We start from the raw sequence: 24619 nt of genomic DNA, 5'->3' as shown, positions 1-24619 counted from the left end.
TGAAGTTCAGTGCTCCATTTCAATGAGGGACTGATGATATCTTCAGTAGCTGGGCCACACAGAAACCAAACTAAACCAAACTATACAGACATTCACCATGAGGACTACAACCTAACCAGCTAGATGATCTGAGTTCTTAGAATAAAAAGGGCTCTACTCCCACATTCATCAAAACAAGCAAATCAGAAACACTTTGAGATGGATTAAGGAGAGCAGCTCTAATTCTCAATAAAAGGAAAGTTCCAGCAGTGAAAACTATACAACTGCGAGCAAGAAACTTGCAAGATTTCATGTCTACAAATAGCGGCCCTAAATTATACTGCCTGAATTCCTTCCAACAACATTTGTCTGAAGAGTTATTGTGTGTAATTGTACAGAGGAGGATCTTCAGAAAAAGTAAAACAAACAAACAAAAAGTCCTGAACATGACTTTTAGCAGTTTAACACCATTTAGCAGTTCAAGACCATTTTCAATTTCCTTTTTCTACAGTGGATGCTGATCAGGCAAATTGGAACAACTCCTAGTGTCTCTCTTACCTCATTATTGATGAAACAGTAGAGAATTGCAACCATCAGCCCCTGAAATCAACAAAAATCAGAAGAGGAGTGAGCAGAGCAGAGCACTTGTCCCACTTCGTCAAGCAAGCCTGCAGAGGGGTGAGCTTCACACCAGCATGTTCCGTAGTGAGAGAAAAACAAGACTGAAAGATGGAGACAATCTGTGGTCCCTGTCGGCCCTTATGGCAGAGAAGTTTGACCAAACTATGGCTTAAAGCTCATGATCTTAGGAAAAGTTATTGTTTTCTTCAGCCTGTCATTTTTTCCAAACAATTCTTTCCCCCTTCTTTTTCCTTACCTGGTTTCTAGCAATATACACTTCATATATGAACAATTCAGTGAGCTTAAGTACAGCTCTATGCTTGATAAACAGGGATTGAGTGGGTGAGCAGGGAAACTAGAAGAATAATGATTCCTTTAGACAAGGAGATTCTTTTAAAATGGCCTTACCTAAGGCAACAGCTAAATAAAAATCACTGTAAGTCTACATTCGCCTTGCATGCAGTTTCAGGTGTAGAAAACTACCTCTCACAGCACAGATTTTCAAAGGAGTATCAAAAACATGAGAGAAGGCACAAAATTTGCTTTCAGCAATGCCATTATACAATTACAGGAACACACAGATAATTTTGTTATTGCCTTGAGGTGTCCCATAGGAAACAGAGATTAATACAAGGATAGCAATACCAGTTTATCGTGGGAAATGTAAGACTTACTGAAAATAAGTGACACTAACATCTAAACTAGCTATTAAAAATTACTTCTCATGCTTTCTCTTCCACTGTCATAAACCCGTAATATCCAGTGCTAAATTGAGAAATATGAAGAACAGGGAGCGTGCAATGAATGAGAGAGCAAGCAGGTCCCCAAACAGCAGTTAGAAAATATCCATGCATGCAGAGTGTGAGCACTACCTGGAAGGAAGCAAAGGAGAGTTCAGTAAAAAGCTTCACGAAGCGCAGCATCCCTCTGGCGTGCTCATCAGTAATAAAGGCAAAGATGACCTCGTGGGTCCCCAGCAGTGGGATCAGTGTCAGTGTAGACTTGGCCAGCCTAAGATCACAAAGAAAGAAAAAAAACACTGGCACTGAATAGATCATTGTTGATCCCAGTGATCACCGAGAGTTGCTGTTTGACACATCGTGAACTTTGGTCACTGCACCACTTTGTCTTGCAGTGTCCTCCTCCAGAGGCTGCAGAAAAATAAAATTAAAAAAAAAAATCCTCAAAACAGAACCACAGTAGGTTTCAGTATGTTTTAATTGCCACTCCACTGCAGACTACTCATTGCTCTCAGCAATGCTATCTGTTCAGCTCCTGGCTGTATTTCACCTAGAAAGCCTGCCAAACTCAGGAGCAGGTCACATGCTTTCTTGTACCCCAAGATGCTTTCCCATGTACCCTTTTCCCCATCTATAAGTGGGAAATATGATCAAAACTTACCTTGTTGATAGCCTGAGCGAAACAGTCTATCAGTGTCTGGAATCTTTTAAAAGTACCTTGGCAAAAGGAGGAGTATTCCTTCCCACCTCCGTGGTGTGTTAAATCTTCAAAACACTGTAACTAACTGTCACTGCACAACACTTCGTAAAAGCAGTTAAACTGTCTTAGAGTGACTGATGATTCCCTGATTTAAATGGCAAGTTCAAAGACACAGCTAGCAAACGAAAAAAGACACTAATCTGAAGTAAAATATTTTTCATCAGTGGGAGAACAATGCTCAGGGTTACAACTACAGAAAAAACATTGACAAGAATGGTCCTTAACTCTCTTTTGATAGGCCTACATGCTGAATCACCCAACAGGATAATGAAAAGGGCGTAAACCCCACGTGGGAGCTTACAGGACTATCCTGGGCCACAGAACCAGCCAACACTGCCAGTGTCTCCTGACAACCTGCCATGAGACACTTTGGTAGATGCAGAATCACTTGACCAGCAGGGTTGTCGGTAAATCTTGTGTGCCCTAGATTGTTTATCCTGAATCACATAAACTTTCAAGTTGGAAAAGATCTCTGGAAGCCCCTAGTCCACTTCTAGTTCACAGCAGGTTGCTCAAGGCTATGTCCAGCCAAGCTTTATATATCTCCAACTCAGATACTCTGGGACCATTTTCCAGCATCAGCCCACTCTCACTTCATTTTTTTCCACCTCTGACATGCAAATGCAAACCTTGTTGCTATACCTTGAGATCACTGCCCCTTGTCCTTTCACTGTGCACCTCTGTAGAAAGTCCAGCTCCAACATCTCCTTTAAGTAGCTGAAACTGCAATCAAACTGCCTAGCCTTCCGTTCTCCAGACTGAATAAACCCAGTTCTCAGCACCTACTTCTACGTTCTCCACAATCCCAGTCCTTACATGTAGAAACAGGATTTGCCATACTGAACAGTGAGCACTATGTCGTCATCAACTGAATGGGCATCATGAGAGAGCAGATGTAGAAACTTTCCTAAGAGCAAAGGACTTTTCTCCTTTTTATACACAACTGTATATAAACCAGTGACTTTCTAGGGCACCCAGACTGGTCTTGTCTAGGAAAATACATTCCACACTTTGTCTTCTCTCCACCCAACTCTTTACCAGTCTCTCTGAGCAGAAAAGAATGGGAAAAAATATTCTGATACAGGTATCTCTGTCTGTTGGTCCTGTAATCATGACAGGTACACCAGGGAACTGAAATCTTTTGGGTAAAGGCAGATTTCTTCAAAGCTTTTGGCTGTAACCACCAACTGCCAGAAGGATCTCCAAGACTTTAGTCTTCATCAGTGAAAAAGGTTCTGATGCCGTTTAAGTTCTTTCTTGATAAACTTTCTCTGCTTTATCAACAGATTCTTGGACATGTAATATGAAGAACAGAATTAGCGTGCACCTCTAAGAAAGGGCTCAGCTGTATCAAACCTTCCTGCTGCTTACAGAAGTCCTGAGTGCAAAGGCTTTCTCTCTTGACAAGATAATTTTGCAGTCAGACTTTTAAACGGCCCCAAGTCAATAGAACTGTCCTCCCACAATTGTACTCTGCAAATTTTACCCTGGTAAATGAAGGTCATGTATATTCAGTATGAATGAAAGCAAACCATGCAGCACATTAGAAGGAGTCCTTTTCTCTGCTTCTCACTCCAAACACACAAAAGGATTTCCAAAATTTCACATGAGGTAACGAAGGCAGGTAACATACAAGTAAACTCTATAGTCTGATGAGAAGACACAAAAATACATGCTGTGTCTAGCTTAGCAGGCTGTAACATAGAAATATCCAACTTCAAACTAGCAAAGTCATCTAGCTGTAGTAGAACAGCTACCACAGCATGTAGCTCCACACTTGTTAATTCACCCTGCTGCAGAATTGTTCTTTCTACAGTATTTTTCAGACTGTAATAAAGAAATATTCTCCAAGATGTAGACATGAAGGATGTGACTAAGAATTTTATCAATGTAATAAAATAACAGGAGTAACACAGACACAGACAGGGCAAAGCCTGCAAAATAAGAAGCAAACACTTCAGTGATAACTTTTGACATCTCGAAACATCTCTACAGAAACATCATATACTTTCTTAGTAAATCCAAGACTGAAAGTTTGTCATAGTAACAATTGGCAAGGAGAACAAGGAGCAGTACTCAAAATGACCCACACCTTGATATTCATTGAAGTTAAAGGTTTTATTTCTCACACTCATATATATATATTTTTCAAATTAAATAAGTACCTGCATATGTTGCAAGTATTTAGAAAATACCTGCTTACTTAATATTCTTCCGGTTTTATGGAAGAACGTAAAGTCATGAGCAAAGAGATCGAGCCTTCTGTTTCTCTATAATGATGGTACAACACCTGCCCTGCCTTCACCAGGAGACTTCTCTGAAGCCTGATTGTCCAAGCAGTCACACTAATATGCACCACAATCTATGCATTTACCCATTGTCTGTGATCTTTAACTGCTATTGTTAATCCACTCCTTTTCATGTACCTTTATCTACTTCCATTTTGAGAGGTAAAAAAATGCGTCAGACCACCAAATGACATACCTGCATTTTATGTCAGTTTTGCACATCAAATTAGCCTGTAGTTTGGAGATGATGATGCATATAACTCTGATAAAGATCAGGAAATTCACCTGGAGAGGTGAAAGAAGGATTTATATCATCATCAAGACGTACATACACATAAGCATTCAAAAACTAGGTTCATGTATACATTTGTAGTTCCTGCTATTCTGCAGCTGCAGCATTTGGCACAGATTTCAATTCTTTGCTAAGCTATCATGCTCTAAAATACACCCTCAGTGAATGCACAAGTCACCTTTGAAAATGCAGGAAGTTCACAAAATAAAATATAGGAGCTTACCTACATCTCTGGGAAGTGAGGCACAGTCAAGGTGTGGGGGCTGACCCATTTGCCTTAGCAAGAGGTCTGAGATCACCACAGTACTGCAGCTGCAGAACACAGCATTTCTCTGCAATGCCACAAAATTTGCTTCTCTCTGGGAGCCCAGTATTTGGAATATTTCCTTCTGGCTCTCTCTGCTACCTGCTGCAGGTTTCCCCATGCAGCACCTAACCGGACTGTGGCATGCTGTTTTGTTATTATGCACTGCCACTACAACACGACAGCATGGCCAAATGCTTGTTTGCGTTATGCTAGTCAGGAATTCCAGTGACAGAAAATCTGGTTTCATAAAATTGCATTTCTGAATGAAAAGGTCAGTACCCCCAAAGGTCATTAGCCTTTGGACGTGCACAATAGCCATGTGCACTTCCACTCTTTCTACTGCATCATGTTGTACTGCATGTACTCCATACTCACCCCGATGGCGATTAGAATGGGCAGTCTGATGATCAGCCAGTAATTCATGTTATAGTTTCTGCTCCAGCAGCTAGGCAGATGGCAAAAAGAGGAAGACAAGAAAAAAAGTTTCAGTACATTACTAAAATCTCCCATTTCTCATTTTGTCACAGCAGTGCAGATGGAAAACAATACTGATGACTAGATACCAGGAAAGCACATCATGCTGACATAGAAACAGATGCAGAGGCTTGATTCTTAGAAACGCTGAATGCTTTGTACAATTGCAGCTATCATAATACAACTGGACACTACTTGTCTGCCCTTCTTGCCCACTAATGGCTAGCTCTCCTCCACGGTTCGCTATGAATTATCATTGGTTAATTGTAAAGACTTACTCCATTAAAACCAATGTCCAAATATGTCACCTAGCTGGGTGGTTAAGGTGGATCTATTCGAGTCAGACCTTTTCTGAATAGTTCTTATCTTACTCTTTTTGAATTATTTTTTTTTTTACTCTGCAGTCTCCAATGTCAGGTCATATTACTTAGCTGCTTATTAGTTCTTTATCACACTACCTACCATCACTTTTTTCGTATCAATATTTAGATCAATCACCTATTTTATTTGCTATTATTTTCAAAAATGACCTACTAATTTCAACCAGATGAAAGCAATTAAGGCAGAGAACTCCAGTTCCAGTATACAATATACATTGTATATGTGTAGGTTTCAGGCCCAAAGGAAGTTTTAAGTTATAAGAAAGCAAAATCAAAGACTGGAGCAATAGTTCATAACTTTTGTTGGCAAACTGAGCCCTCTGCCAAGAAAGTAACATGCTACAGGCAATATAATACTTTATTCTCCCCATAAGCCTCATTTTAGCTTTCTAAATTCTTGTGTCCTTGAGCTATACTGGAGAGCAATCACAAGGAATGTGAAGCTTGAAAGCCACAGTTCAAGATCACTGGTTTGAAGTGAACTTGACACTGGGGCTTCATAAATCTGGTTCTTTTGGGTCCCCCTGACCACAGCCAGCCACCCCAACTGTACGATGGGCTGTCTGTGTGCGTGCACAACAGCTCCGGTGGTTGGGCAGTCTTCACATACCACTTCACTTTCTGACAGAACAGAAGTATACTCAATTTTCCTTAAGTTTTCTTAATAGGCCTGTGAAATTTCAGCTTGGGTGACAGTGGTGGAGAGTAAACCCACTCAACCTTGTTTCAGGACTGTCAACTTGAGAGAAACTAGCAAACCATGCACCACATGTTAGGGGTCCATGCTACAACAACAAACAACTTACACACACTCTGTGGATACTGCAGAGGAGAGTGAAGCAGCTTGGCTGTGGCAATTCCATATTTCCTTGGTTGTACTAGAAGCCCAAGAAGGGCTAGGGATTTCAGTTTTCTTCAATTTCAATTTGATGCATACAACCAGCCCCACTACCTGACTGCATTCAACTGTATTTTACGTACTGCAGAAAAAAGGTGTACGTACCGTGAGCAGTCAGTGTACTTGAGCTGGAATCTGAATAACAGAAGAACTTCTTAATTGCTATGTGTGACTAGAAACTGGCTTTATGTAGCCTTTAAAATTAACTTTATTTGAACCCCTCAAGACAGGCAGGATAATAGACATGGCTGGGAGTGGAATTCTAATTTTCTGACTAGCTGCAGTGAAAGCAGAGGCAATTTTAAAACTTCCTGATAATGACAGAGGTTGAGAAATGGTTCTTTACATTAACCCTGCTACATTTCTGCGTGTATTAATTTGCTTCCTATGGCACAGAGCATATTTAGCTACTTTTAAATTCATACAAATATGTGTAATAAAAAGACCATTAGAATCCAATTAAAGTGTCGCAGCTATTAAAGAGTATAGAAAATGAAACTGATAGATATGTACTTGATTTCTTGTACATTTGTGTTTTCTGGGATTGCAGCAGTGGTAAGTACACCAACAGCTGTTGTGACTGGGTTCAGCACAACTTAGAAGATGCTTGACAACTAAATAACACCAGAACTGTGAATGGGGAATCAGTCCAGTGAAACAGATGTTACTGGGAAGTTTCTGCCTTTGTTTACCAACCTTGTAGACTTTTTCTAAAAATGAAAACACAGAATTTTTACCTTAAAGAGGTACAGCTGAATAGCTCCATTAAAAAAATAAATAATAAAAATAATAATAATAATAAAAAACTGTGGGCTGGCTGTCTTCCTCCCATAATTAATTGCAGGCAGAAATAAAGATGTGTAAGTATCAGCTCTTTAGGCACAGTCTAATAAGTAAGAAGCACAGCTTGCTTTTAATTTGATTTGTAATCTAGACAAAGTGTTTTTCAATAGCTCACTTTTTATAGCAGCAACTGATTTATAAAGGAGTTCACATGAGCACATATAAAGAAAGAAGGAGCCAGTCTGCATATAGGTCTTGCAGGCTTCAGTCCTTCATCCAAGCAGCTACATTTGCAGGACTGCCTCAAACTCCCAGCCCTGACCACATCTACTTACAGTTATTCCTCATAACCAGGGAAGTAGTTGAGTCACAAATGAAATTTACAGCCTGCTGCACATCCGTGGTGACAGTTCTGTGGCAAACAGCATGAAAGATATCCCTAGCTGCTCCAACAAATGTCTGCCCAAGGCGCAGAAATCTTGCCTCTCAGAGAGGCTACTGTGTGTTTATTTATTGTTGTATTTTACAAATATTTATACAAGATTTAGAAAATTCAATAAGGTGCAAAATTGTCCCTTTTAAGGTCCGCTAAAGGCAGTGAATGACAGTTTTCCATAATAGAAAACATAAATCAGCTTTGAGCATCGCATAATGTAAGTGGCTCAGCATGAGTACTTTGAATACATTTTCTACATCAGTGGCAAGATATGTCCATGGACTACTGCCTGTTCAGATGGTACATGCTCTCTACACCTATTTTGATAATTTCAACAAAACTAGCAATACATCACTGTGACCATGTTCATCTTAAACAATATTACCAAGTCAACCTTGAAAAGGAAAGTGAGAAAATCCCTGCGTTGCTTCAGCCAGAAGAGGCAACTTGACTGAGCTCTTTCAGTATTACAAAAGATACTGAAAAAAAAAAAAAGCCAATTCTTAATACTCATGAGCACCAGAAAACACTCTGGGGATGGTTCTGACTACACTGAATTTTCACACTGCAGTATCTCTCCAGCAAGGATTGTGTTTGAAAAAAAACCCACAATCTCTAAAAAAAAATGCTGGCTGTTTGGAAATTAAGTAAGAGGAAGACCTGATAAATAGTTCATTTAGAATACAAAGAAAGTAGTATAAAGTTCAAAAAGAAAGTCACTTTCCTCCCTCCAGTTTTTATTTTTTAAAACAAAAACAAATAATTAACTAAAATACTATTTGGTACATAAAGTATATTAAAGGCATTTTTTTCAGAACAGCCACAATAGTACAAGTGGACAAAACATATTTCGTGTTTTGCAGCAGTTTTGTTTGTGCTACACTTGACTTCAGAAAGACTGTGTTTTTATTTTATGAAGACCTAAATAATGGAAGCTTAAGAACAGGCAATCACATCTCTGCTGCAAGGCATAAGCTAACCGCTACAAATCATAGGCAGAATCTGTGGGAAGTTTTTGCCTTCCTCTGAAGCATAACTGTAAAGGCTACTGCCAAAGGCACAATGTCAGGAGAGGTCTTGGTTAGGTATGATGACTTCTAATGCTGATACTGTAACTACAGAAAAACAAAGCGTACCTTTCCTTGACCTGCAAAAGAATAAATTCATTCAGACATGCAGAAAATTTTGATCAGAAAGAAACATAAGCTCTCTCTTCAAATGTCATGCAAGACCTTCAGACAAAACAGAAGCAATTTTATGAGGTCTCAGCACATTGCCAAAGCAAACCACACTGAACAGAAAGCAAACGATGACCTGCCAGTGCACACACACAGCACAAATGAGATAGCTAGAAAATCAGAACTAAACCAACCCCTCATCTTCATAAAGGTACTTGACAGTTCCCCAGAGGATAACAAACAGCATTGGCACACCTGGGAAAAGAGGAGACAAGGTTGGCACTGATATTAAGGGACAGGGAAAAGCAGAAAAAGACAAAACTCCCCACATAATGATGAGCAACATAATTCACTGGCAGCAAGGTTGTAGCTCCTGCCCAGTGTAGCTGGCTGTGAATGGTGGCAGGAGGAATCTAACCTGCAAGTAATTAATACACGTAGCTTATGTTGCCTGGGCCTCCAACTAGCAAGCACGAACAATAAGCAACAAGAGACCACCACCCTCATACTTGGCATATAACAGCTTTTCTGTGGAGATTTTCACGGAGGGACCAAGAGAACTAAATTTTTGGAGTCTCTGCCAGCTTCTGTATTCAAGCTAGAGGAGGAGTGCAGAGCTCTCTGACCCAAACATTTCTCTTTGCAGGTCTGCTATATGTTGCATTAAGGCAGCACCAAACACATGCTGTCTGTTGGCATTGGGGGTCAGAGCACATTCAGTTCCACATACTCTGAGGACAAATGGGCACACCATGCATAGCAAGTGTGCTCAGGCCTCCCCCAGAAAGAAGTCCCAAGTATAGGAAGTTTAGAAGGAAGTTCAGGTTAGTTTTTAGGAAGTTTAGATGGAAGCTTAAGCTGTGGCACTGCCAGGGACTTGAAGGGTTGCCACAAAGCAGATGCATCTGGGCTCGAGAAGAGGCTTGGTACTATGCTCACCTGACAGTGTATGTGTTACAGACACTCACAGTTTTTCTGGGGTGTAAGGGGAAGAGAGAAAAGCCAAATAAGCTGGCAGTGATTATTTGCTTTATAACGTCAAAGGCTCTCAAATAAATTTATTTCACTTATGAAATTCCTAGGTCTTGAGAAGTAATTTTAAAGTTCATCTACCAACCAATACTCGGTATGGAGAATGCCAAAAAATAATGCAAGGAATGAGAGCAGGTTGAGACTCAGGAAGAAGGATGAAGAATTTCTGCCTAAGGATGACTTGACATGGTCCTCAATTCCTCCATTGGACAGTACCAGATGCTGTATGTATTTTATATGGGAAGAGCAATATTTAATGTACTTTCTTATTACATTCTTTAGAACCAATTGGTAACAGATCATAAGAACATCAGTGTGCAGCACTGAGCATTGCACAGGGCAGATACACAGTTCCTGACAAAAGAAGCTACAGGGAAATCAGTGATCTCTTACAGATTGAAAATCTTCAAGCAGTATCTGTAGCAGGCATGCATTATGAGCAAAAACCTACTCTTTTGTTGTACTCTATTCCTTCTATACTATTAGAACAGCTAAATACTATAGCTGGAAAAGACCTGTTATTCTGCTCAATCCTTAAAAAAAGAAAAGAAAGAAAGAAAGAAAGAGAAAGAGAGAGAGAATAAAGAGCAGCAATAAAAAAAAATCACAGAACAATACCAAAAATTAGAATAATAGCAAAGATAATAAATTGAGTAGAGATTGTTGGGAAAGCGGTTGAATCACATTCCACAGACGTACCTGATACTGAGCATGCACAATATTTTGGGAGCAAAATTACTGAGAAAGTGCTGCTTTGGTACTGGTGTAAGATATTAAGAACAGGCTCATTGCAAATCGCTTCCAAACACAAATGAGCCTTTGATTCATAGAAACTAATTATAGTTTGAATTGTTCCTTTCCTCGACTTTGCTGAGAATTAAAACACTTTAATATGAAATTTACAGGATAATGCACAAACACCGAGAGTGCAAAGGCTTTGTGTCAGTGGAGGGAACAGATATACTGAGTGATAATGATAATTATTTGTGGATACCTCCATCTTCTTGATACATCAGAAATCTCTCCAGATTTAATTGCGGTACTTGACTTTTACATTAAGTGAGAATCTGTTATTATTATGTTTTAAAATGGTCTACCTAGAGGCTGGTATTACAGAACCACATCAGCATCCTGCTATGCAAATATACAAATAGGTAGTATGGTGACCTGTACAACAGAGTCTGCCCTTCCCACCTGTGACACAGACCTGTGGTGCCTTTCTGTTGCAACACTGCCAGTCACATAACATATAGTCCATTCCAGCAACATACTTTTCATGTGAGACACCAAGACTTAACAGTGCAATGCATACTTGTGAGCTTTGAGCATCAGTGCAAATACTACATGGATAATACCATTTGACACATACCAAATTCACAAAGTCCCATCCTAAGAAAAGGGTGGCTCTGAAAAATATCTGGGGGATAATTTCAGCAGATGAGATTGCATCCAGTTTTCCAAAGCCCTAATCAAGATCTAAACAGGAAAAAATGCCACAACAGCCTTCCCTAATCCACCTCAAATCTATAGATATTTGAACAGCAAAAGAGCAAGTTTGCAGCATCTCTGCAGTAACTGTGGCTTGCAAGGATCACTGAGGTTCTCCATAGATTGCTTTATAATCTTGACACCTAATTAACCTCTGTTAACAGGCACAAATGTGTCATTCTAGTTACTTCACTCAGGGGAAATTTGGCTGGCTTCAGCAGGCAGTAGAAGCAAATTCTATACAGCTCATTGAATAAAATCTACAGACAAGTTATTTATTAACAGAATCAACACTGTATTCCAGTCCTAGACTCCCAACATGCAGCCCTTTTGGCACATTTGATTTTCAGTCTTACGCCTTTCTTCTGCAGCTATTCAAAGAATATCAGGTGTCTGGCAAGAAACTGCACTCACTTATAGGGTGTGCTTATTTAAAACACAAGCTGAACTCTTCCTGACTTTGCTTGTCTCATAGAAAAAAAAAAAAGAAAGAAAAAAAAAAAAAGCCTGGTCTTTTTCCAGATTAATTGGCTACAAAAAGGTCTCTGAATTCTGGAAATGATAACACCTACTTCTGTCTGTACTGAATCACTGCTGAAGATGCCAGAGACTACAAAAGTCTGCTCAAAATAAACTCTGCTGTATTAACGCTTACAGGATAACTGACCAAAAGTCTTTGAACTCCACATTGTGATTATGAAACTTATCAAGTGCATTATCAAATATGCATGCTGACAGTTCAGCTAATAAAGTTCAACTTCAAATGACAGGGATGGGGCTTCTGAATAATAGGCTGCAATAATTATATATATTATAGATGATGAGGAAGTAATGGATCTGCCAAGTCAACATCTTAACACCCTACTGCATAAATAAGCAGCAGGATGTATTTTCACTCTATATTACAATATTCTGCACCTGCTCAGGTGTCTGCACAACAGAGAAAAAAAAAAGGTAGGAAAAGCATGCCAAAAAATCTCAGCAGTTTTAGACAAAACAATATTAGGATGGGGTAGGTAAGAGAAGAAAGCTGTGAGAAATTCTGCTCAGGAATCCACCATCTGGTTGACATTTTCACAATGTCTCACTGTCCCTAATAAGCAGAAAGGAGAATCACTAGTGGAGCTGCAAATGGAAGCTACCATGTCCTGGTAACAAAATGTAGAAATCGGTCTCTTCTTTTAACAGGTCTGAGATATTTTGGTAATAGAATAGAAAAAATCAGCCAGCCATGAAGTCCATGAAGTAGCAGTTACCATGAAAGGTGTCACCAGGTATGTTCCATGCCATCTTACCTTCTTCCACCATCTCGATGTGCAAACAAGTTTTCATTCTTGCAGACATATGCCATTGCTAGCTTTACATTGTACCACATTTTATGTAAAAACAATTTCAGGGAAGAGAGATGTATGAGGAGTAAGAGAGACTCCCATCATTCTCACATGCTGATTAGAGATTCTTCTTGATGGAAATTCATAGTACCAGAGCACTGCCATCTTGCTGAGACCATTAAATAAGGACATATTCAGTCATAAAATGCTGTATGCAGATGAGTTTGTTTATAAGGTCAAATTTCAGATGTTTCATGTTTCTTCTCCTAAGCAACAAGTGATAGGACAAGAGGAAACTGCCTCAACTTGCACCAGGATAGGTTTAGGATGGATATTAGGAAAAATTTCTTCATTGAAAGGGTTGTCTTCATTGAAAGGGTTGAGATGCATTGGAACAGGGTGCCCAGGGAAGAAGTTGAGTCACCATCCCTGGGGGTATTCAAAAGATGTGTAGATGTGGTGCTTAGGGACGTGGTTTAGTGGTAGACTTGGCAGTGCTAGATCAACAGTTGGACTTGATTATTTTTGAGGTCTTTTCCATCCTAAGTGATTCAATAATTATGTTCTATGTAACCTGACATCATTGGTTTCCACTTGGTGAGAAGTTCAGCTTCTGGGACAGCCAGGTACACAAACCAGAAGGGCACTACTGCTGCCAAAACTTCAGACCCTCCTCTTTCTCTCAAAACCCATCTAGGACAGTCTGACTTTATCAAATGGTTAATGTGTGGATGCCAGAAATATGTGATCAGTGAAGTGAACTTAGGGACAAATAAACATGACCAGATGTAAAAAGACTATCAGTATGGAAGACAGTATGGAAGATGTGAGAAGAAAAGATAAAATGTTTTTCTTCCTAAAAAAAAAGGAAAAACATGAAAGAGTGTAATGAAGAAGACCAAGCACAAAGAGAATTAAGAGAAATTCCTGATTGACTCATTTCCTACCAAGCTCAGTCTGGACACAAAACCCATTTTAACATCCTTGTCTGAAACAGTTTTCATTGAAAATGGGTAAGAACTGGCTAGTGCAATGAATGCATCCTGTCACTACATTGAGTTCATACTGGGCTTCAGAACAAAGATTTCTTACTGGCTCTGCTCCAGTGAGATCTTCCTTGCAATCAGGATTTTGACACCCTAGCCAGGCTTCCTGCCTTTAATAGCTTCATTTCTTCAGCACATTCTTCCTCAGAGCAAGTCTGGATTACCAAGAGTTGAAGGAGAGGAGTTAGTTATTTTTTATGGCAGTTTCCCTGCTGCAAGAGCAGCTGGGTGTAAAATTACCATAGAAGTTTGGAGAATGCTTAGCTTCTTATTAACATTTTCTTCTTAGTTTTCAGTGCTGAAAATTGTCTCCTCCTGTCATTCTTCCTGCCTGAATGTCATGCACAGTCACTGTGGGAGGTTGCCGTTGTTTCCCCATTCTTCCCTCCTCCCCAGCTCTGAATGTGAGGAGGTCTTGTTTTCAGTAGCTGCTGAAAGATGCACACAGTAGCATTATGGCATTACCGCTCTTCTCCAGAGACTACTTCATACAGCACTGACACAGCTGCTTGAAGTCAATGTCTAGCTCAGTGACTCTTCAATTGGGCTCAGGCAAGAAGAACGAGTTGGTGTCCTGGACATCCTGATGAAGAGCATTCTGAACAACCCAAGAAACAAACAAAACAGAAAAGAGTAATCATCTTGACCTCCTTAGTTAGGTTTTCTTTTCCCCTTTCTTCTACAATTTTGTTCTCTCTAGAAGGTGAGATCCGTGGGTTTCTCTTATGCTAGAGGAAGGAAGCACTGGGTACCAGCAATGCATAGCAACAGATTATTTTTCCCCGCAAGTGATAATGACTATCTGAATCAACATCCTCTTTAGCTACTGTTGTGCTGACCTCCAGACCGAAGGAACAACTCATCTACCTGCTCTGCCATTAGCTTATTAAGACTTTACAAAACTGTTTGTTAATGCTGTTACTATTTCTGTTTTCTTCCCCCTTCCCTCAGCTGTGAAAATGCCATAAGCCATTGTTTTTTCAGTAGGATGCATGGGACTCAGGGTCAAAACAAATGTATGAAAGTATTCTTTACAAAGGAAAAGAAGTCAAGCAAGTCTTTTTCCATATTAAATTAATTGGGAAAAACATAACATAGTTACCTCAAAGCCTACTATTGCATGAATTCTTGACAAGGAAGTGGCCATTACAGGAATACAGTTACCTCACAAGCAATCAGGAATGTTTATAGAATCCTGCCAATATATATGATGTCAAAATAAATGACTCTCAATTTATAAAATTGCATTAGTTTCCTTTGTCTATCAAGTCTGTATAACTTTAGCTTTTGCAAAGTACAATAACATGAGATAAACAGATATATTTTCCCCTCATAAAAAAACCTTTAACAGCAAAGATAATTACTCATTTGAACTGGTGATAAATGGAGCACCATCTAATAACATTAAGAACTGACCTGGAATGGTAAAAACATTATCATATAGCAAAAAATATATTTGGGAAATATTTACTAATTTCTGTAACACCCTTCACTGTCTGTTTACATTTCCTATGAAAACACAAACTAAGTACGGTATCTTTTATATATTTCTATTTGAAAAGCAGTTTTTACCCTTCCCATGTTTTGAATTGAAATTAAATGTTCATGTTAGACATGAAATGGGAGAAGTACTTTCTTCAGTTAAACAGCTTCGTGGACTTTATTCCACTGCAAATGACAAAATATAACACTATCTAATATGATAATTGAAAATCTCAAAGAGAAATATGTATTGGGACATTTTTGCATGCTTGGAAGCTGGTCTGTGTATTACAGTTTTGCTTGGGGTTAACCGGGGAATTATTTGTTCTAGCTTCTTGTTTGTTCTGAGACCTGCTGTTCCTCAAAAATTGTACAACAGGGCTAATATCATGGCCAAGAGTATGCACACACACTCAGATAAAAACCTTGGAGAGAATACACAGCTTATTCATATGTACTTTTGAGAGAAGTACAAGTGCAACCATATGTTATCACATCGGGGATTACAGAAGTTACTCAGACAGCAGAAACAAACAACACCATATTGTCTGGAATGATCATGAAGTTCAATTAGACGAAATAACATGATCTGAGTAACACCCACTAGATTTGTGAACGATACAGATATGAAAAATTAATACATAAATATTCATCAAAAGATGAGTAATGAACAAATTAAAAAAATCATCCTGAAGACACTTCATTAACAGAATAAAGGGTCAGGGTATGAAATCAGCTATGACACAATCAAATAGATATTTTTTAATCCAGCTTAATTTTTACAGTTGATGAACTGCTTCAAAAAGCAGAACACTCTCAACTCAAACAGGAACCTACTGTCTCTGAAGCAAAGCATTACGCTGAGCCTATCATACTGCTCAAAAAAATACCTAAGAATGCACAGCAGAAAGGGATCTGGTGAGGGACCTGGGCACCCAAAAACTGGAAACACCAGTGAAGAAGCAAGAAAGCAGAAAAAAAAAAATATCTTCATCTCTTCCCAGAAGTTGTTAAAGACTGAACTGTTACCTGTTATAACTGATCTGGGAGCACTGAGAGCTTCACAGGACTGCAATAGCAGATGCTTCTGCATTTGAAGACAGAGAATTAGTGTCAAGGTTTGCACATGCAGCCATGGCTGGAATAGCAAGACACTACACAAAAGAGGATCGAATGGCACTGGCAAAGCTTTTCTAGGAAGTCTGGATAAAGTCCATATAACCAGTGTCAATTTCTGGCACTGCCACTAATTTCCACAAATGCATCCAGAAATTCTACATACAATAGCAAAACTTCTACTGTAAAGGAAGAAGAAAACCAAAATAGCATCTTCTGTTTCTTCCTTCTGCTTTTGCAAGAGAAAAACTGTAATTATAAATGATTCAGATCAAAACCATCCTATCTCTTGCTTATAAAACAACACAGTACCCTCAGGATTTGGCTGGATAAAATTTTGCTTTTTTTTTTTTTTAATTATTACTTTTTTATTTTTGCATTTTATTTTTTCTATTTCCTCTCATGACTTCAAAGCTTCAGTATATTTAAAAATAATAAGTAAAAAATATCAGGGGTAGAGTGATTAAAACATACCTAGTTCAATAAAGTGAGCCAATAAGAAAGCTGGAGAGGGACTTTTTATCAGGAAGTGTAGTGATAGGACAAGGGAGAAAGGTTTTAAACTGAAAAAGGATGCATTTAGATTAGATATAAAGAATAAAATCTTCACTATGAGGGTGGTGAGACACTGGCACACGTTGCCCATAGAAGCTGTGGATGCCCCATTCCTGGAAGCGTTCAAGGCCAGGCTGGATGGGGCTTTGGACAACCTGGTCTGTTGGGAAGTGCCCCTGCCCACAACAGGGGGTGTGAAATTAGAAAGTCTTTAAGGTCCCTTCCAACCCAAACAATTATATGATTCTTTGGTTATATAAAATGCTTTTGCTGTATGCCCTATATAAAACAACAATAGAAGACTTTTTTTTATTTTTTTAACTAAAACTCTCCAGCAGGAAATTGCTATTACTTGCATTTATTTATTCCCACCAGCATGTCAGAAAGCCCTTACTCTTCATATATATCTGTTCGGTATAATTGGTTGAACAATTCACAGTAAGCCATTTATATGTATTTTACCAGTGGATTAATTTACTAGTATTCACAGTTGGCAAACCCATACAAACAGGACAGTCAAAACAACTTAGATGCTTAAACTAGTATCTATGAAAGCACTTGCAGTATTTACCTGGATTTACTTTCAACCAGACTGGGGAGAGGCAGGAAAAGGGGAATGAAGTGAAAGCAATAAAAACTTCTGGAGATAATTTCAAAAATAAGATCAGTCTTGATTACAATTACAAAATAACCAGAGAGTGAAAGAACCAAAACTTTAACATTTCTATGGAGGGCAACTCTGGCTCAAGGAACTGATTTTATACCATCATGGTCCTTAATCTCAGGCACACACGTGTTGAACAGTGCATGTAGCCTGATGACTCTCTTGCTTGACATTTGTTATCTGGCCTGCTCTTCCCAGAAAACAAACCTGAATACTCCCTGCTAGCAGCCTCTTATTTGTCAGCCTTATTGCATCCTTCTGCTCCTGCTGCCAGCACATTTCTAACCTTACTCCCAATAAGATATACAATATCGCTGTAATTTTGCACCACAGGTAGCTAACATGCCATTGAATATAATGAGGAACTGACAGGAGATGAAGCAGAGCAGTTCAGAACAGCCTTTGCTCACCTGCAATCACCCACACACCTTGTGTATTGGGAAGCTGATGTTTTGCCGGAAAAGTATCACGAGCCTGTCACTGGCTTGGGGTTTTTCTGTGGTGCAGCACAGCCCCAGCATTATAAACCCACAGCCTCTACGCTGCAAGCATCCAGAAGCTGTGCTGGCCCAGCCTAAGCAAGATCAAGGATCCAGAATAAAAATGGAATGGAGTGTGGGACTTGAACTGGGCACTGCTACAGTTGACACAGAGTATTTTTTCCTATGGTACCATCTGCTGGTACATAGAGCCACTGGTGGACATAAGGAAAGATCAACTTACCCCAGCCAATGCAGAGATAAAGCCGAAAAATTCTTTGCTCAGAAAACACTGAAAGTACCAGCAGCGTGTACAGGTACATGCCTTCCACCAGCAACCAGTAGTAGTTTGCAGCCACACAATATTGCATCATCACAAAGACCAAGCGGCAGATGAGGGATTCCTGTGATGGAAGAAAGCATAGCCCAAATGAATGCAACAGGGGCTACAAGAAAAAGCAGACTAACCCAAAAGATGTTTAATCTCTCCTACTCTTACTTCTTCCTCAAAACAACACTTGCTAAACTCATCACATTTGAGTACTGAAAGGACAGAGGCCAGCACTACGTGCTATACAGAGCAGATAGGCAACATTGCTCCTTAAAAAAAAAAAAAAAAAAAGCATTTTCCCTTAATAAGCATTGGATTATAATTTGAAAAGCAGTACAGAAAGATGAAAAGAATCACAATTGAAAGGTAGTGTCCATATCAACTGCAATCAGTGAACCTTTTCACTTCCCCAAGTATTCTTTTCTGCAGTTGAAAATTTCTCTATTTAAGAGCAAATAGGGGATTCCATAATGTTGACTAAAGCAAAAGTTTTTTTGATAGAAGCACAATATTGTCCAGTGCATCACATTTAAGTGCAAAATCTCTCTTGGCTGATAAATTACAGAGAAGTGGGCAGCCAGGCTTTAGATGAGGATGAAACTTGATTACCTAATTAATATATCCATCAGATCTGATGAAACCACTATTGGATAAGACGCGTGAAAGCACATACCTTTTTTTCTTTTCTTTTTTTTTCTTTTTTTTTGAAAGGAGGAAATGCCTGACAACTTATTGTGAACATTTCCAAACCCTGCATTTAATATATGTATTACAGTGTTATTTTCTGCCAGTCAATATGTTGTAGTTGCAAAGAAATCAACCATCATATGAGATTCACTTGTGGTATTGGCACTTAAGCCTTAGGCAGAGTGTCAGAAAAGGATGGGTATTAAGCATGTATTAGAAGACATACTCTTTATGACCCTAATCCTGTATTTCAGCAGCAACCACTGTACCCATATTCTAGAATCACAAGAGCTATACATATAATGGAAATCCCTTTCTTTAAAGATTCAATTACATTTTATATTCTAGATCTGAAGAGGGAAAGGCACGCTTTGATCATATTCACAAAAGAGTTGCATTTCCTCTCCATTTGATTAAAAGTATTTAATTAGTCTGGTCCTCCAAAGCTTTTCTAAAATTAAATTTGCATTTAAATCAGATGCTTCCCTTTTCCATCATTAAAAGATTATAAAGATCTCCAAGAATTACCAACTAATTTGGTCATTATACCAAAGGGACAGTCGTATCACAAAAGGTGTTGGCTTAGGAAAACAAATGCCCTCTTGTCACTATTGGGGAACAGAACCTGCAGCTTGGGAAGAAGAAATGGTCATTTTTATATATGCCAAAACTCCAGCTCGCACAACCACATACATTGTGCTACAAGATTCAGAGAAACTCTGTGGACTGTAGAAAACAGCATTTTGGACATGCCTCAGTGTACAAATTGAAATTACCTGCTGTGATGCAGACGCATCACTGTGATGACTCCAATATCCTCAGAACCACCACAATGTCTGCCCCTACCTGGAAGGAGATAAGTCCTTCCCACTGGTGCTCTTGTGTGGCTGTGCTGTACATCCACTTCACCACTGAGTCTTTAATGAAGACGGATATAGCACGGAGGATAAAAGAGGTGAAGAGGTTCAGGTGAATATAATTCCTTGTGCAATGCAGATGTCTGTAAAAGAGGAAGAATCTGTCATGAGCCACTCTTGGTATAAAAGCTCCAATATCACAAGTAGGACTGAGGGAGGGAACAATGGGCCCTGTTGAAAATCATGAGGTACATGAGGAAATCCCATAACTTGAGAATGGCTGTGGGCATTTCAAACTGTCTTTGGGAAGAAATCACTAGCAAGGAAAAGACATTCAAAACTTCAAGCCTTAAGGGTGAGTGTCTGAGGGAAGGGAAAAGATCATCACATTAGGAAAAAACTATTTAAAAGGTTTAAAAAGTGTAAAAATGACTAAAACAAAACAAAACAAAACAAAAACCTTCACATAATGCTGTATCTAACCTCTTTGAATTGACCCTGATGTCACTGCACAGGTTTACCTTGGCAAAGCTCAGGAAACATGCAGTAAAGCTTCTGGCTGTGTTCAAGCATCCCTTCCCACAATGGAAAACAAAACAAAACAAACAAAAAAAACCACAACCATCCACCTGCAAATTACCAATGTGACAAGAGAAAAACCTGTATTCAAATTGCCTCCCAGGGGAACTGTAAGTATCTTCTGTGGAACTAAAAGGAACACAATTTTCACCTCCGCATTCAGAATTGAAAACAAAACAGAAAAAATCCTTCTGAATTTCATCAGCCATCTGCAAAGACAACAAAATTGCTACTTGTTGAAAAGAGCGCATCAAGGGATAGCAAAGGAAACCGGAGTCATGTAAATGGCACCCAGCTGCAGAGTGCTGCCAGTGTTTTATCAGCCTCACCCACAAACCTTTTTCTTCCAGCATTGCAAGGGTACACACTTTGCTTCAAAGGAAGCTACTCTGTGTGTATATATATTTTTGGGGGGCTAAAAAATTCAGATAACAAACAAACCAACCAAAAAAAACAAAAATTGTTCTAGAAGAAATTTCAGTGAACTTCTGCTTTAAATGTTTGATTTTATTGCTCTATAAATTTGGGTAAGATAGTCCATGTCTATTTACTTGGTCTCAAAGCTATCAGTTTTAAACTGATGGCAAATGAGAACATATATATATATATATATATGTATATATATATATATATATGTATATGTATAGTTTAAATACGATTTCTTGCATCACTTTTATATCACAGCCAATTTCAAAACTTACCTATGATAAATGTTTATTTTCCTTTAATTTAAAACTTATTTGCTGCTGCCCTTCAGAATTGCCATGCATTTAAACCCAATTGACAAATTTATGTAAATTAGCCAATTGAAGAAAATAGTTTGCAAGTAGTTACTGACTATTTCTGCTGCAAGCAATGCAAGTTATTCAAATTGTTTCAGTCATTAAGTTATGGACCTAATTCAGCTTCACTGAAATTACAGATTTTTCTTTTATTTCTTTCAGAAGATGCAAAATTGGACACTAGAGATATATTGCTTCCTGTCTTGAATCATTATTAAAAGCAAATATAAAGGTTATTTTGCAGTCTAAGAACTCATTAACTCCTTCTATTGCAGAAGTGGATAATATCAGTATTTTGGTGCAACTGAATTAAATTTCTACCCTTATTTGGTGAGGCTGCACAGCTACTGGGGCCACAAGCAGAAGTTCCAATGAGAATCTAGTAACTATGGTCCATGTAGGGGTAAGTTCTTAAGTATTTTATGCGTTCCAGGAAGAAGTTGTTTCCAGATTGATGATTTAGACAGGAAAACACAAAATGGTTTGATGGCATAGTTGTAATAAGGCTCTCAACCACCTTAACATATCTGAAAACTCATTTTCAGAATCAGAAACACACACTTGTGCACATTTCTTCCAGTCCTCACTTCACAGGAAAAAATGCTAAAATGATCTCTCCACAAAAAAACAAAGCATCTAAATTCCCTCTCTCCTACCAGTCATCTGCAACAGAGTTGCTCTTTGTATCCTGCCAAAAACATGCACAACCTTCCTTCGGTAAGTATACGGTTGTGCTCTGTGACCTTTACATTTGGGCTGCTAAGATTATTCAAAAAGTGTCATTGATGGGTGAAACAAGGAGAAAGCTCTTATCCTGGGAGACATTTGGAGAATTCAAGACCATATGCTACTCAGTCGGATGAGTCCCAAAGTTGAACAGCTACTACATGTACAAATCATAATTATCATCACACAGCACTCAGAGGGTGAGCATGTCTCTACATTCCTGCAGTCATTTGAAATCTTTGAGATAGCCTTACACTTCTCCACTGGAAGAAGGAGGGATAATATAATGCTAGAAGGTGTTGCACAGTAGTATAAAACAGGTTATTTTAGTTTTGGAAATTAGAAGCTAAAGGTACGACTGATCTTTTCAAATACATGAGGGGTACATACACTTAGGAGGGAGGATAGGAGGGAGGATAGAAGGATAGCCTTGCTAACAGAGTGCTGCCTCCAGGGCAAATGATCATTAACAGGCAATGAGAATTATTTAGTCAGGGAAGACGGTTTCTTAAGGATCAGAGCATGGAAGTTCCAGACCTGCTTTAAAGAAAGAGTAACTGGAATATGGGGAAATATAATTTTTCAGAGGCAGCCTCATCCAGTCTGTAAGAGGGATGATGGGACCTGGATGCACACAGCAGCAAGGAGCAGGACTGCATGATGAATGGATTTCCCTTCCACACCAGATTAGGTTCACGCTTTTGTGTTTCCTAAGTATCAGTCTCCTGTGCTCAGCATCCCCACACCATAGGAATGTCTGGCTGAAATCGATAACTATTGCATTTGGAGAAGGAAAAAGAGAGATCTCTGTTGGAGCCCAAAGAGGTTTTTTTTGTTGTTTTGTTTTGTTTTTTTAAACCAAATCTATACAATGTAGCATCAGTACGTATCCAACCTGGGAAGGCTGTGCAACCAGCAGCCTCTTAATTTTGAGGTACCAACAATTCGTTGGTGCATACCAGAATGAACCCAGCATGCCAAACTGACCAGTCGACAGCAATATATTTCACAGAAACTTCTAAAATTTCATAATTGATTAGTTTCCCTTCCATACTGCAAAAGAAATAATTTCTGAAAGTTCTACAAAAAAGAGAGATTGTGTCAAAAATCTATTTCTGCATTGAAATACACCCTGCAGATGGGTGTTGGGAAATGGAGGAGACTGAGATTTATGCTCTGGGTAATTCCATGTAAAGCAGGATGAAAACTGTCCTGAATGCCCTCTCACATCCCAGACTAGTGCCACATGTCCAAGGCAACAACATGAGGGAATGCTGGAATCTCTCTTTTTCCATCTCTTCCAGTGGCAATTTCATTGAAATCAAATATATATATATATCAAAAAATCCAACTGAAAAAAGCATATCCACACACATACTGGTAACATTAAAAAAGCTTGCTAATTTTTCTAGCATTTTGAGAAGAAATGATGGTAGGAAAGCACACAGAGGCAACACAAGATAGAGAAATAAGGTGATGGATGAATGGAAAACTCAAATGTTTCTGTCAGTCTGATACTATCATATAGGAAAACGTAACACCTTTCTCCACTCTCTTCAGAGCTTCACCAGTTACCTGAATCCAAGAAGAATGGCAGTTGCAATTACAAGGGCAGAGAAGGAAAGAGCATATCCAATGGTGTATATGATGGACAAATTCAGGAGCTGTTCTTCTGGTGCATCCTGAGAGCATATAAAGGAGAAAAGTAAAGGAGAAAAGTAAAAAAAAAAAAAAAAAAAAAGAGGGGGAGGGGAAGGGGAATGGGGGGGGGAGGAGGGGGAGACAGAGCTCATGGGCTTCAGTTCTTTCATCCCAGTTGCTTTCTAACTTTTCTTAATGACACCCAGAAGTCATTCTCCTACTTTCAAGATTAAATGAGTCTTCCATATTTCAAATCAAATGAGTCTTCCATTTTTCTTATGTTCTAAAGAAATAATTTAATCTGAATTCCCCAGCTGCTCCCAGGTGTTCAGTCAAACAGTTGGACTTCGCAGCCAGGCTAGAAAATAGATCACGTGGTATTATTTGATAATAAAGTTGGAGAAGCATGAATTAACAGACAAGCGGGTGTTAAACAGATGGCAGGAAGAACAGACACAACTCAATTCTGCAGTAAAAATGGCAAAGCTTATGTTCTCAGACTTGCACACTTCGAGCCAGTCACCTAACCACTGTAATGGAGGTGTTCTTTTGGTTATATTTAGAAATAAAACAAGCCAGGTCCCATTTGCTGGCTCTGAGGCAAAGTGTGCCTTGCATTCATATAACTCCTCTCTGCCCCCAGATTATCCCTCTTCTGCCTCAACTATACCACCTCCTGGGAATGGA

The 24619-nt window shown here is 39.0% G+C and overlaps 1 protein-coding gene across 3 annotated transcripts in view; it reads right to left on the bottom strand.

Moving 5' to 3' along the window:
• The window catches only part of GLP1R (glucagon like peptide 1 receptor), an 89939-nt gene that overhangs the window by 7395 nt on the left and 57925 nt on the right, over window positions 1-24619 (bottom strand). For all 3 annotated transcript variants that reach the window (XM_035322139.1, XM_035322137.1, XM_035322138.1), the window contains exons 5-12: window positions 23867-23973; window positions 20194-20347; window positions 18574-18733; window positions 9331-9391; window positions 5363-5432; window positions 4585-4673; window positions 1473-1611; window positions 538-579 (exon numbers count right to left, since the gene is read on the bottom strand). In XM_035322139.1, coding sequence (XP_035178030.1) covers window positions 538-579; window positions 1473-1611; window positions 4585-4673; window positions 5363-5432; window positions 9331-9391; window positions 18574-18733; window positions 20194-20347; window positions 23867-23973 — 822 coding nt within the window. The remainder of the gene's footprint in view (window positions 1-537; window positions 580-1472; window positions 1612-4584; window positions 4674-5362; window positions 5433-9330; window positions 9392-18573; window positions 18734-20193; window positions 20348-23866; window positions 23974-24619) is intronic.

The sequence above is a fragment of the Oxyura jamaicensis genome, chromosome 3 (genome assembly GCF_011077185.1).
Source record: "Oxyura jamaicensis isolate SHBP4307 breed ruddy duck chromosome 3, BPBGC_Ojam_1.0, whole genome shotgun sequence".
In the NCBI taxonomy this organism is placed as follows: Eukaryota; Metazoa; Chordata; class Aves; order Anseriformes; family Anatidae; genus Oxyura; species Oxyura jamaicensis.
The sequence above is the reverse complement of the archived record's forward strand: the minus strand, read 5'-3'. Positions and strand labels throughout refer to the sequence as shown.